This window comes from Lichenostomus cassidix, chromosome 2 (genome assembly GCF_008360975.1).
Source record: "Lichenostomus cassidix isolate B80296 chromosome 2, HeHo_3.0, whole genome shotgun sequence".
NCBI lineage: Eukaryota > Metazoa > Chordata > Aves > Passeriformes > Meliphagidae > Lichenostomus > Lichenostomus cassidix.
Window position 1 is genome coordinate 138,964,010 of NC_139482.1, and position 13,330 is coordinate 138,977,339.

At 41.6% G+C, this 13,330-nt stretch overlaps 1 protein-coding gene across 7 annotated transcripts in view; it reads left to right on the forward strand.

Moving 5' to 3' along the window:
- The first annotated feature begins 1,074 nt into the window (after positions 1-1,074).
- Positions 1,075-13,330, forward strand: part of COL14A1 (collagen type XIV alpha 1 chain) — a 113,359-nt gene continuing 101,103 nt past the window's right edge. For 2 of the 7 annotated variants that reach the window (XM_085053474.1, XM_085053475.1), the window contains exons 1-4: positions 1,075-1,308; positions 4,577-4,698; positions 10,280-10,396; positions 11,463-11,606. In XM_085053474.1, coding sequence (XP_084909600.1) covers positions 4,611-4,698; positions 10,280-10,396; positions 11,463-11,606 — 349 coding nt within the window. In that variant the 5' untranslated portion in view covers positions 1,075-1,308; positions 4,577-4,610. Of the gene's footprint in view, positions 1,309-1,750; positions 1,856-4,576; positions 4,699-10,279; positions 10,397-11,462; positions 11,607-13,330 lie in introns of those variants that run through there. The other 5 variants (XM_085053477.1, XM_085053476.1, XM_085053473.1 and 2 more) reach the window with 4 other exon arrangements.

The following is a 13,330-nucleotide window of genomic DNA, read 5'->3' on the forward strand; positions in this document are numbered from 1 at the left end:
ATTAGGGAAGGAAAAAGGTATGAACTGTATAATGTTAAACATCAATGAGCTGAACATCTTTTTGCTTCAGACAAATTGTTATCTTGCAAGCTACTCTTCTTGACTGGTATGTGTGTTGGCTGCTGTACACAGCTGGGGGTGCAGTAGAATAACTACAGATGACAGGATCTAGGAATCTGGTAGATGCTTTTTAGATCCAGGAACGCTTTTGAACCTTTTTTACAGAAAACAACTGGTCTTAAAGAGTTTCTTTAAAGCTCAAACACTCCTGCAGTTTGACTGGAAAGATATCTGTGCACTATGAATTTGGACAGGAGTCCAGGACTGGGAATCCTACTCAGCAACAGAAGGTCCTGCTTTACCCTTAGTCACAGTCATCTCCCTGTGACTCACTGCCTTCTCCTTTCCTAGAAGGGGCTCCTACTTACATTAAAAAAGCATGCACATCTCTGTATCATCTACCCCTGTTTTTTAACTTCAGTCCATCAGTGATTTCATTTGTAATTTTATACAGATGACCAAGCATGTCGTAATAATTATTTTCATTCACCTCTTAAATTCTTGGGACTTACAAACTTTGTGAATAGTAGCCTTAATTGTAAATTCAGTAGGACATACCACAGGGTAACTCATATTTCTACGGATTCTGTATAGATTTCTACGGAAACTGAGTATAGATTCTGCAATTCAATGTACCATTGCAGTGTCTATCCATATGGTGAAAAATGTACATATGTACTACGACACTTTCAATCAAGGTTTATACTAAGCCAGACAAGTTTTGGAACACTTTAATATAAATATTTCTCTGATGAATCACTAGTCCACACATCTCAATAGCTGGCGTGGGGTGATACTTGCATTCCAAGCTGTAATGTGGAGTAGGCAACTTCTAAATCACTTATAAACGAAGTGAATGAGGAACTTTGGAGAGAGGAAAATGAGTTAACAGGTAGCAAACCCAGAAGACCGAGGACATTGGCAAGCCCAGCACCTGCCTGTGGAACGCTGCCCGCACCCCCAGCCCTGCCTCCCGCGCACCTGGCCGCGCCCCCGCCGAGGGGATCGGGCTCGGGGGCGGAGGGTGGGATCTCAGGCATCGTTTATGCGTCTTCCCTCCCTCCCCCCTTCTTTCCACCTTCTGCCCTATAATTGCCCGCCTCCTTTCTCTACCCTTTCGCCTTATCAGATGCGGAGCGGCCAGTGGGGAGGGAAGCGGCTCTCCCGCAGCCGGCTCAGCACCCGCAGCCCCGCGTGAAAACGAGCGGCCGCTCCCCGCGGGCTGCTCCCCGGCTGATGCCCGCACAGGTCGGTGTGCGCTCCGCTTCGTCTCCCCCGAGGGCTGCGGCGAGGCGGGCGGGGGTCGGGCAGGAGCTGCGCGCTCCGCATCCACCTGCCTGGCCAGCGGAGGGGTAATGGGGTGAGGGAGGAGGAGATGGACGAGTGCAAGGTGGCGAGCCTGGGCTAGGACGGGGAAACCCCTTTAGAAACTCCTGCAAAGGCCTTACTTTTAAAACTGATAGTGATTTTGCCCCAGCCAATCTCAGCGTTGGTGCGGCGGAGGCTCTGGCTGCTGTCCGCGTCCCGCCGCGCTGCCTCCTCCCTGTCTCGCTCTCTCGCTCCGTGCCGCGCTCTGTCGGGGCACTCGCTCCGCCCCAGCCCCGCTCGCCCGGAGCCCGCACGGTGCTTTCTTCGCGGGGCTGCCCGGGCCGGCCAGCCCGTTGCCCCGGTCTCCGCTCCTTGCCGGCAGCCCCCGCGTCCCACGGGGCCCGTTCCCCGCCTCAGCTCCGCGGAGACAGCGAGCTCCCCGCTGTCCCTCCCTTAAGCCGGGGCGCGGGCACTCGGTTTCACACAGGTGGATGCTGGTGGTGGGGAGCCCCCGAAGAGCAGTGGGGGTCAGAGGGAGCCTGTGAGCCGCAGCTCCCGGGCCAGGCTGGGGCCGCTGCGGGGGCTGCGGGGAGGCGAGCGGGAGAGCACGGCCCAGGCCCGCCGCCGCCTCGCCGCCTGAGGGGCTGGCAGGGCGCGCTCGGCTCTGCCCGGCGGGACAGCGACCCGAGCAACAGGAGGCTGCTCCCGGGCAGCGGGGCCGCGCCGCTCCGCAACGAGACACCGGGATACGAGCAAAAAACCCCGGCTGACCTGCCCGGCCCGGGGAGGGGAGCCAGCGCTGCACGGAGGCGGCTCAGCCTCCTTCCCTGGGAGGCGCGTTTGTCCCGCTGGGCGCTCCCGAGGGACCATCCTTCCCTCAGGGGAAGGAGCCCCATTGCCCAGCCCGTGCCAGGAGTGCTGGAGCGCGGCTGGGAGAGGAGCTGCGGGAGCGGGCTCACCCCATGGCAGGTTCTTGGCTTGCGAGGGCTTGGTGTCTGCTCCCAGCGCTAGTCTGGCAGATAACGCACTTACCACATGCTTATTAGGAGGTGAAATATTTAAAAAGCAGAAGGAATAGGTTATTTCTTTTTAGTCCCAGACGATGTCAGCCACAAGGTGGCTGCAGACGGGGGGTTTCCTTGTCTGGTTAAGTGAGCCTTGACATGCGGATGATTGCAGAGGTGAACTTGTGTCTAGCTGATCCAGCACCAGTTGCGTCTGTTCCAATAAAACTTATTTCTCTGGCTTTTCTCTAAAAGCAGCAGTAGAGAATGTTTCTAACACAGGATTACTGGTCAGTTAGTATTTATAGCTCTTATTTTGGAGGAGGGTTTATATCAAATGTAGCAGATGGTGAATTGAGCCACCACTGTGAGTGAATATTTTAATGTGTGGGTTATTGTGGAAGGAAATCCACACATCATCAGTGGTGTCTGCATGGAAGAATGAGTTGTATGCTGTTGTTTGAAGAGTCAGAGTTTACTTGATCCAGGTTGTATTCCTGAGTGAGGGGATAAACATCAGTACTCAACATGAGATACAGAAGAAATGGATTTCAGCCTGTTTTGACATACTCTTGGTTCTTTCTACTGCCAGTCACTAAGCAGCTGTCTGCTGACTGCTTGGGTGTTTGACACTTTGGTTCATGTAGTAGGGAACCTGGGAACTTTGCTCAGGTTCCTGAATTTTGTCTAGAGGATGGGTCACAAGATCTATGCATAGCAATATATAAGTTCCTGGTGCACATCTTTGTTTTGGGATCTAGGTATTTGCCTCTGCCTTGAAAGATTTATACTATAAGAGATGGATTCAAAGAATATGTTTAAGTAGTGTGAAATTTGTTGATAATTTAGATAAAACTTGGATAATCTCCTGTGGAGATGGAATTTACAATGTATAATGCGCTGGTATATTTCTAGGAGTTGTATCAAGCATTCATGACTGGAATTTGTGACAGTAGACCTACCAAGTCCTGGGATAGCTATGGCAGGTGGCAGATAAACAAAGAGAGAAGGTGATGGAGGTCTTTTCCACTTCTGTTTAGTAATGGTTGAGGTAGTTCAATCTGCTTTTTATATTAGATAGTGGATCAGCCACTTGCTTTGTGCCTTCAAGACAAGGAAAACATGGAAGGCAAGTACAGTGATGGTATGTCACAAATATAAGAGAAAACGACACAGGAGGTAAATGTGAGAAACCTGCAACACAGAAATACATAACCCAAAATTTATCCAAGTAAGCCTTCAAATGCTGTCTCTTTGCTGACAGCAAGAAATTCACTACTATTTTACCTTGATTTTCCTGTAGAATTTTAACAGGAGAGGATAGCAGAAATTCATCTTGGCCCAGACAATCGACTAAAACTAGTGCTGTAAAGCTGAGTGAAATATAAATAAGTAATGTGCTAGGCACATGTTGATGTATCTCGAGGGATACTTTTGTAGACCTTAACTAACTACTGGGGAGTATTAAAGGACAGGTTCAGATGATGAAATTGGTATTGTTTTTAATACTTATTGTTTTTAATACTGACTTCTGTGGTCAGATAAATTACCCATTCTGGAACTTCCTCTTTGGCACCAGAATTGCAACCCAGCTAGTTCACCTAGAACTACCTTTAGTGTTCATATATTGCTGCATTCTGATGTGTTGATTTTTCCCAACTGGTTAAGTTAGTGTAAATGGTTTTGACCATGATATTACCTACTGTAAGTGCAGATAGTACAACAGAGAGCACAGCATAAGTTGAATAAGGTAGAAAAAGGAAAAAGAGAGTAGGCTGTAGAGGACAATGAGAAGAGGACTTGAGTTCCTTCAGAATGAAGTTCTGCCTTTTTAAACAAGCTTCAGAGTTCTTTGCCACAGGTTTCTTGATAAGGTTCTTACAAAACTGGATTGCACAGAGATACATGTTGTACTTTGTTATGTATAGCTTACTGTATTTCCAATGATTGTGTATGGTTAGCGAAGAATAGAGTGTTTCTTTTTATATGGGCCAATTTTTCAGAACCCTCAAAGTGGGGTTCTTTGCTCCTTTCAGGTAACATGTGCTTTGGTCTGCTTTGGTCATAAAACTGCTGCCAGGAAATTTTGTCTCCACTGATGTCTATGGTAAATTCCCTTCATCAAAATTTTCCCTTAATTTTCATTAAAGGGGATGCCTTCTCTTTGCCTTTGTACTAAGTCTTTTTGTTCCATGTGTTTTCAGACCTGCTGATACTGTGTGTATTGAGGGGAAGAAGATGCTTTGTCGATATGAGATACAGAGCTGTTTTCTCTTGGCTTTTCTAGCTGTCACAGCTTTCTTCATCAGTGATGTCCAGGGCCAAGGTGAGTCATAAGAAAGAAGATGGAGCTTTTCACTCTGATGTGCAGAAATAGACTTTTTTATTCCAAATACAAGTGTTAGTTCCTTCTCAGGAGGATGTGAATCCAGTCCTACTGAAATGAACAGTCATGTAATCATACACGACTGTTGGAATTTTGCTGCTGATCTTGGGGAGCAGGTGGGAGTAGAATTACATCTTCATATGTGCTCTTTGAACCCAGTATCTCAAATAGCATAAATATTTGTGCAAATTCATGTATCTCAAAATGAGTTATACACAACATTTTTTTACTGCTATTTACATGAAAGTGCTTATCAGAAATTGCTCATACTGTCCTCTATGTAATCAAGTAAACTTGAAGGATCAGATATGATATTAAGCTTGTATGGAATATGTATTTTTTCTTTGTTGGAACAGTAGCTGTTGTAGTGCTTACATCATTCCATATTGCACATATCAGTTAAATGTAGCAGACTACTTCTGCAGCTTTTAAAATGAAAATCTCCTTTGTGAGTATTAAAGGATACTGCTGGGATTGTTAGGCTTACATACTTGTTTGATTGTACTGACAGTGGCTTGACTGCTAGAGAAAATTTATCCTATTGCTTGGGGAAGGAGGGAGGAAGAATACCAATGAGTTTTTATGATTTCTAAAGAAAGGCATTTCTCTCAATTTTAGATTTATATAATCCCTTTGATATGAGACTGCATGGGCATAACCAGGAGCAGAATTGGATCCTGGGGTCTTTTAAAGTGTTTTATATAATGCATTATTCATGAGCACGTTCAGAGACTATTGGCAATGTTAGGCTTTCGAAACTCTGATAAATACAAGTAGCAGTGTTGTCCAGCGTGGCACTCGAGTGCTGGGGAAGCATACCATCTTGGATGTTTGGAAATCTCTGAGTGTTTTACAAGCCTCTCCCAGAACTTAGGGACCCATGTAAGCTGTAATATTTGATGTCGTCGATGTGAGTTGAATAAAGAAGTGTATGTTCCCAATGTTCATTGCATCAATTCTGGTCAGAAATGAGGTCCAGAATGTTTGTGACTTAATGAGCCAAGAAAGCAAAGCATATGTTTAGTCCTTTCTCTGTATTTCAGTCCTAATACATATGGTTAAGATTTGCAAAACAGGACTGGGGACTGAGATCCATCTCCAGAAGGTTTTGCAAAATTCCTTGATCTTGGAAAACTATATTCTTCTCTGCTTTTTTTTAAACCTTGATCCAATCAGTTATAGTTGGAGAGTTTTCTCTCTTTAATATGAATACAAGGAAACGAAGGTCAGAGAGAGGTTTTTTTCCACAGTAATCACACCAGCAGAAGCTAGAGTTGGTGCACTTGATGAATAAAGAACAATACTTCCCTTGTTCTTAGACTCTTTCAGCAAGCATCAGCTATGGAATGCTGTCAGCAGTGTGATATTAAGCTAAGTGGACTACTGCCTTAGCGCAACATGACTGTTACTCTATTGAATGAGGTGATATGAAGTTGCTATTCCATGTTCACAGAAAAAAAGTCCCTTGGTACACTTAAAGTAATAAGATGTTTCTCAAATTCTTTCTTTTCTCAAGGTTGCCACTCCTTGCAGAAAGCTCTTCATGCAGCTGGCTAACTGTTTACAATTTAATACACTTTGTTTGTCTGTTTTAAGAAACTGTACCCTCTGCCAAGGTGTAGGAAGAGCTGGTATTAGTTTCAGCGTGTGTTTCCTTCCTTTGGCAAAGATGCTCAGGTAAAGGTGTGCAAAGTGACTTCTTGGAAAGGAGAATATGTTTGTGAGACTGAAGCCAACATGCCTGAAGCTACAACTCACTCCTGCAGAGGAGCTATGTGGTTCTATCTCATTTTGTGCCTAATGCCTTATAAACCACATAGTGCTGTTCTGTTTTTATTCAACAACAATTATTTTTTCAGTGCTGCTGTTTCTTCCCCATTCAATAGAATGTATAAATAACAGCTTTTGTCTACGTACGTTTTTATATAGAACATGAACATAGTTCTGGGCAAAAAAAACACTTGAGAATTTTTCACTTATTCATAAAGTAACTTGCCTTGAGAGTCTTTCTGTATTTAAAGATGTAAAGTTTTCTTTGTGTAGCAATAATTTTCATGTATTACTACTGTAATCACAGTGCATATTAACTTGTTCAATTCTTATGACAACAGTAAATTGGAAGCCACAGTGTTTAGTTAGTATCCAATCTTAGACTACTGGATGTCGTGCAGAATTGTCCATAGGCAATTTGTTGTATTTTTCCTTTCCAGTAAGAGTTGAAAACATTCTTTCCCTCATTGTCCATAAGAGTTATGTGTTTGGAGTGCTAATTTACCTGGTGGCATAAACCAAAGCCTTGAACTTGTCAGGTTTTTTTTGGGTGACTGCTCTAATGTTGCTGACAGCCATTCTCTTTTGCATTCCTGTAAAACCACTTAAAGAGATCTAGTTACTGATTTTTATCAGTTAACCAACTCAGCTTGGATTAATTTTTTTCCTTTCTGCAAGAAGTGAGATTTTGTTCCACAGACAATAAAGGTCCAAAGAAATAAAGATATCCTCTTCAGGTTGGTGAATGTGTAGTAATTCCCATCAATATTTTGTTGTCTGTTCGAGTGTTAGATTTTTAACTTCCTTAGCTATATGTACCTTTCTATGCCAGAACGTTAGTCTTTGCACAACTAAGACACAGTTGATTATCTGCCTAGTGAATAATTATTTTCTTTTTTATGGTTAATTGCCATGTGGGAATGTCCCTTCTGCTGCACTGCTGCCTTTGCTACAAAAAGTACCCAGTGAAAATTGACCAGTTATGTAAAGACTATTCTGGCGCAACTTTTCTAGTCTTTCACATTATAACTCTGTAGTATACAAGAAATACTTTTGGTGATTGTGTCCTTCTTTGCTTGTAAGATCTCTGATTGTTTTTTAGGGGCTCAAATATTTACCTGTTTTGGTGATGGCTAATAGCAGTTAGGCCAGAACTATGCTTCTTTGTTAGAGGGTGCTTTCATAAACTGTCAAGTTGAAAGTAGGATGGAAAGGAATAATGGGAAAGGAAGAAGATGGCAGAGAAAATGAACTCTGAAATTCTAAGACATGATTCGGCTTTTTTTGTCAATCCTTGGTGTTACTTTGCTGCTCTCTGCTCTGCTTCTTAATCGCCATACAAATTTACCACTCAATCCCAGTAAAATCTGCAGCGTTTTTATACTGGCATACCATCATTATTTAAAAGTTTATTTGCTATTCCTGAGGTAAAATAATAAGAGGAATTGTATTTTTGTGAACTTCTAGGTATGATTTGTCACTCTTGTTCATTATTCATGATTTATAGCTCAAAGACAATGAATCTTGAGAATGAATTAAAAGCTGTAATCCATAATTGCAGTCTGCTTGGCTTTAAAAACTTTTTGCCATAGTCTGTCATGTTTTTACAATTACAGCATGCTGAATGTTCTTGCAGAAACCTGCCTAGCAAAACATTTTGTGGTATGAGGGCCAAATTTTCAAAGAACCCATTTGCAGTGATTCCTGCACATGCTCTTGCTCACAGCCTCTTTTCTAAACTTCAGAGAGGTGACAGGCAGGCTGAAGATGAGGCCTGATTGTGCCCAGCAGCTGAGGAAATGCATAGGTTGGGTGTAAGCCCAGAGCTGCGAATAAGAACAGTTTTGAGTGTGTGGAGTTCATGTGCAGCCTGCTGTTTCTCTCCCCTTGCCTCTCTTGAACTTGTTCTCTGAAGTCTTGGAGAATGCAGAAGTGTTGCCAAGCTGTTCTTGATACTTGTGTACTCTCTTTTCTGTGTTCTGGTGTTGAGTCCCTCAAGGAAGAGAACTGCAGAACTTGCCCTTGGTCTGACAGAACTGCCACTTACGGAATGAGAGGCTGGATGCAAGGGAATACATCTCTTGTATTAAACCTCCAGATTCTTACTTTTAAGATCCAAAATGTATTTAATGGTAGATGACATGAAAAAACACGCACCCCCAAATCTCAGAAAACTACAGCCTGCCTCTTTTCTTCTTTCTTCCCCCAAGCTGCTGGAAAAAGTAGCACGTAGGAAAAAGTAATCGGTTCAGGACAGGTCTTTGGCTGCTGCTGGTGCCAGAGCTGCATTGGCTGTAGCAGGTCAAATGGAGAGGCCAGAGATTGTTGGCCAGCACATTCTGCCTGTTGGCTCAGATACGCCATGTGCTGTAATCCTTGCATCTCAGAAATATCATGAGACTGTTGGTTTATTATATCTAAAGGACCAACAATCTGTGGGGGAGAGCTTAGTCAGTTAAGAGGAATCTTAGCCCTGGGGAAAAGAAATTGCCACTTACCTGCGTCAGATAATTTCCCTGAAATTTTAGACTAACAGAAACCTTAAGGATGTAATGGCAGAGAACACCAAGGGTTTGGAAAATGAAGGAGACAATTCAGGGGGCGATGGAGGCAATGAGGAGGAGTAAGATTGGAAGTGTTTGTTAAGGTTTTCTAGCCCTTCTGTGATTCAGCCTCTGGGCAGCTTCCCTGGCTGCCTTTCCCTGTAGATCAGTTTGTTCTCTGAGACAAATTCTGTTCAAATGTAAGAAGATTTCCCCTTACTGACAGCCTTGGATACCTCAGGCTGCACTGCCAGCTGCTTTGCTGCAGTTCTTCAGTGAAGAAGGGATTTGCCTCCCTGAAGCAGAGCAGAAATGTTTTTTAGAGTGGTGTCCAGCATCCGTGGAGTTTGACTAAGCAGTGGGATGCAAAACTGAAAACTCGTTTATGTGCAGAGACACAAAGTTGCTGATATTATGGGAGCAACATGGGGTAGCTTTTACATTTGTTCTTGTGTGGCTTGCTTCACTGATATATCACCTCTTTCTCAATCATTTCATGCTTTTATTCATTTCACCTGCTGCTTCAGTTTGAAACCTAGGTGATGGCACAATACAAATAGAAGCCAAATTTTAATTACCATCCAGATTGCCCCGTCTAAGCCTTGGCTTGCCTGTGCATGCCTGCTAGTCTTGATGAGACTGCAGCAGTGTTTGCAGCTGCAAGTCTTTGTGCTGCTGAAGCCAGGTTTGCAAATTGGGCAGCTGATGTTCCCTTTGTCTTGTGCATGCCTGTCTTTCCTCTTGGTTATTCTCTCCTCACGAGGATTTGAAAATTTGGCCCTGGGTGACATTAAATGTGGGGAAATGCCCACAGTAAAAGAGAGGTAAAGGAGTCTAGGTCATGCATATTGTCAGTGTAAGCAAGAGAGCAATTTTAATTCCCATATTTTAACAAAGAGCATTTTTATTACCAGCTTTGCCTGCTAAACTACTGTCTTAACATCTAACATTGTTTGTCTTTCTGTCCTCTGCTGTTAGGTTGTTTAGTTTGTTTTGTAAAGAGAATAAAAGGTCTGTCTGAGGGAAGTAGTGCACCTGGGGATGTCGTTTTACAAACTAATAAACTGATGTATGTGACATTTTGAATAACTTGCATCCATTACCATTAAAATTTTGTGTTGTCTTCCTGTATGTATTTATTTTTGTTTGTTTAAAATTGGTTACTTTTAATTTGAATTTATAATGTTGTTTTCTTTCCAAACTTGCAGTGTCCCCACCAACAAGACTAAGATATAATGTAGTGAGTCCTGACAGTGTACAGATCTCTTGGAAAGCCCCCAAAGGGCAATTCACTGGATATAAACTTCTTGTCACTCCAAGTTCAGGTAAAAGTCTCTATGTTCTCTTTTAAGGTGAAAGAACTGTCTTCTTAAGGCTTAAAAGCTTTTCAGAGTGTAGTGTCATCCTCCAAGATGCAGACACTGTGAGCAAGCTTTGGATAATGAAGTACTGGCTGGTCAACAGAAGAGAGATTGATTTCACTAGAGGGTGGTCAGGCACAGAAAATGGGAATCGAATGCTTGAGGTAGCAGAAGTGGATCAATGCTAGTTATGCTTCATATATAGTCTTTGGGAATTGTCATTGATCATCTGTCTTTACCTTTCTTCCAGTGGGGTGTAAGGAAGTCTGGGAAGTGTTCAAGGGAAATAATTGGAACCCTAATTCAGTCAAACCTTTAAGGTGGATCTCCCTGTCCCTTATCTCTTAGTGAACTCTCTGGAAAGATCAAAAAGAATTGAAAAAGCAAGCAATCTTTACAAATTTTTGAATGAAAACTTGAAAAGATGGGCAACAAAGTGGCTATATAGAGCTATAAAGGTCCTATTCTGTACATTTAAAATTAAATTTATATATAGAAACAGTTTTACAATACAGCTAAAATACAGCTTTTCACATATTTGTATGCAATCTTTATATAGAAATGGACATTAAAATGGTTAATATTTGTATTTATAAATGAGAATTTCCTTGCCCAAAGAAAGTTGGCAAATAGTGGGTGGGTGAGAAAGTGGGTACAATAGGGTTGAAACTAGCAGCCAATCACAGAGTGAAACCCCGTGGGTATGATGTTACCAAACTTGACAGATTTTTGTAAAATATTTCTTTTTTTCATATTTAATGATTTTGGAGGACACCATGGCTGTATCTCGAGGCCCAGATGCAAACATTGATCTTAGAGTATTTCTATTTAAGAAAACTGGTTGAACTGCCTAACTTGTTGCTTTTCTGAGATATTCTCTGGCCTGACTGTGTGGGTAAAGTGGGAAAAGTGGGAATGCTTTGGTCATGGTAGAGCTTGAGGTATTTTTAAGTCATTACTTTTACTGTGCTATAAGAAAAGCAAACAAAGTTATATATTTGTTGGATTTTTTTTATCTTTTCTCCTATAGGTGGAAAAACAAATCAATTAATTCTTCAAAATACTGCAACCAAAGCAATTATTCAAGGTCTCATTCCAGATCAAAATTATGCCCTTCAGATCATTGCATTCAGTGAAGACAAGGAGAGTAAGCCAGCACAAGGCCAGTTCAGAAGTACGTGTCTATGGCTGACATACAGCATTTATCAGATATTTAATGTAACTCTTGAAATGGTAACAATTCTTACCCAAAGAGGGATGATGGAAAAACAGTTTTTTCTGTGGTGGAAGGAAAATCAAAGCCACATATTTGAACTGGTACAAGTAGAGGTAGAGGCCTGATTTGACTGCATAATGCATTCTTGCACTGGGCTATCTTTGTTTCCATTGGATTGGCATCCCTTTCTTCCTCATTTCATTAGGAGATTAGCTGGTATTTCATGGAAAGAATCTCCAGGGAGTAGAAAGAAAATTCTATATTCTGACACTTAAAAACTTTCCTTTTTATTAAAACAATGTTATAGCAGTGCCAACTGGCAACTACTTGCTAGTTCAGTGGTATGAAAGGCTGATTTCTTAATGGTCTTCAGCAGTAAAATACATTTAAAAATTTAATTTTTGTATGATTAAGACATACTCTTAATGTCTGTATCGTAGCAATATATATACATCTTATCTGATTTATCTTGATCTTCATGTTAAACATGTTACATATGATTAGTGGGGATTTTGTTGATAAATACAATAATGTGGCACTGTAGGAGTGCAGTTGCAAGCCTACTGAATTCCGTGAGACTGAAATTTTTTCACTGTCATTGCTAAACCACTTTTCTCTTAAAACCAGCACAAGATAAAATATGGTGTGTATTTGATGTGGTGTTTATCAAAGTTCTTTAAGCTTTTCATCCCTACAACTGTGTATTTACTAACTTAAGTTCTGTCCTGGTTAGGAAACCCACAAAACCACAGATTACTTTAGCATTAAAGAGAAGCCCACAAAAGGTTACAGCAAATTCTATAATATTAGCTGTAGCTGTTTTTTAAATGGCCTTTAGGGAAAGTTAGAGCAACTGACAGCTTGATTTAAGAATCTGGGGATTGTGTTCTATTTACATTGCTGCACGTGAAAACATGTACTTAATAAGGCCGGAGTTTCATTACCGACATGATGCCTTGCATGAGTAAAACCAGATACACATACATAAAAATCCTTTTTTTTTCTTTGCTATGCTGTATTATAGGTTTTTTCCTTGTTCTCTGACATCTGGCAACTAATTCTTGAGATGAATAAAGGTCAAATATATAAAGAGCTTTTGAGAGTATCATCTGGTTTAGTGCATTGCAAGTATGGTTTTAATGCTGTTGAGTTGAAGCCGATGTACTAAGAATTCTCAAGCTTACAATAAAATTTTATTGTTAAAAGAGTATTTTTCTTTATGTAGCCAGGTATACATTCTTATTCTAGTACATAGTGTTTAATGAACTAAGATCGATGGGGATTTTTTTTCCTTTGAAAATGCAGATGTAAAATCCTGTGCTAGATAAAATTTTTATCTGTGTAAATATTTGAGTAAAACTGGTGTCTTGCCTCTTCTTCCTATGTGGTTAGAATTTTGGCAGCTCTCAAATCCAGAAATCTCTGTCAAGATATGACTAACTTGTCTCCTTTGAATATTTTCAGACTTTTGTCCCATTTTTCTTGTGATTTGCCCCTCAATAGCACTAGTAATAGAAGAGGCCAGCCCTTGGCCTTGCTCTTGGCCTTTTCTCAAAGGAATGCTCCTGGAAGGCTAAGCAACAGCATCCTTTTGGCCAATATTATTCTGGTATTCCACCTCTCATTTTATTCAGAGTCTTGTTCAGTTAAGGATTAAACCCAGACTTCTGACTAAGACCTAA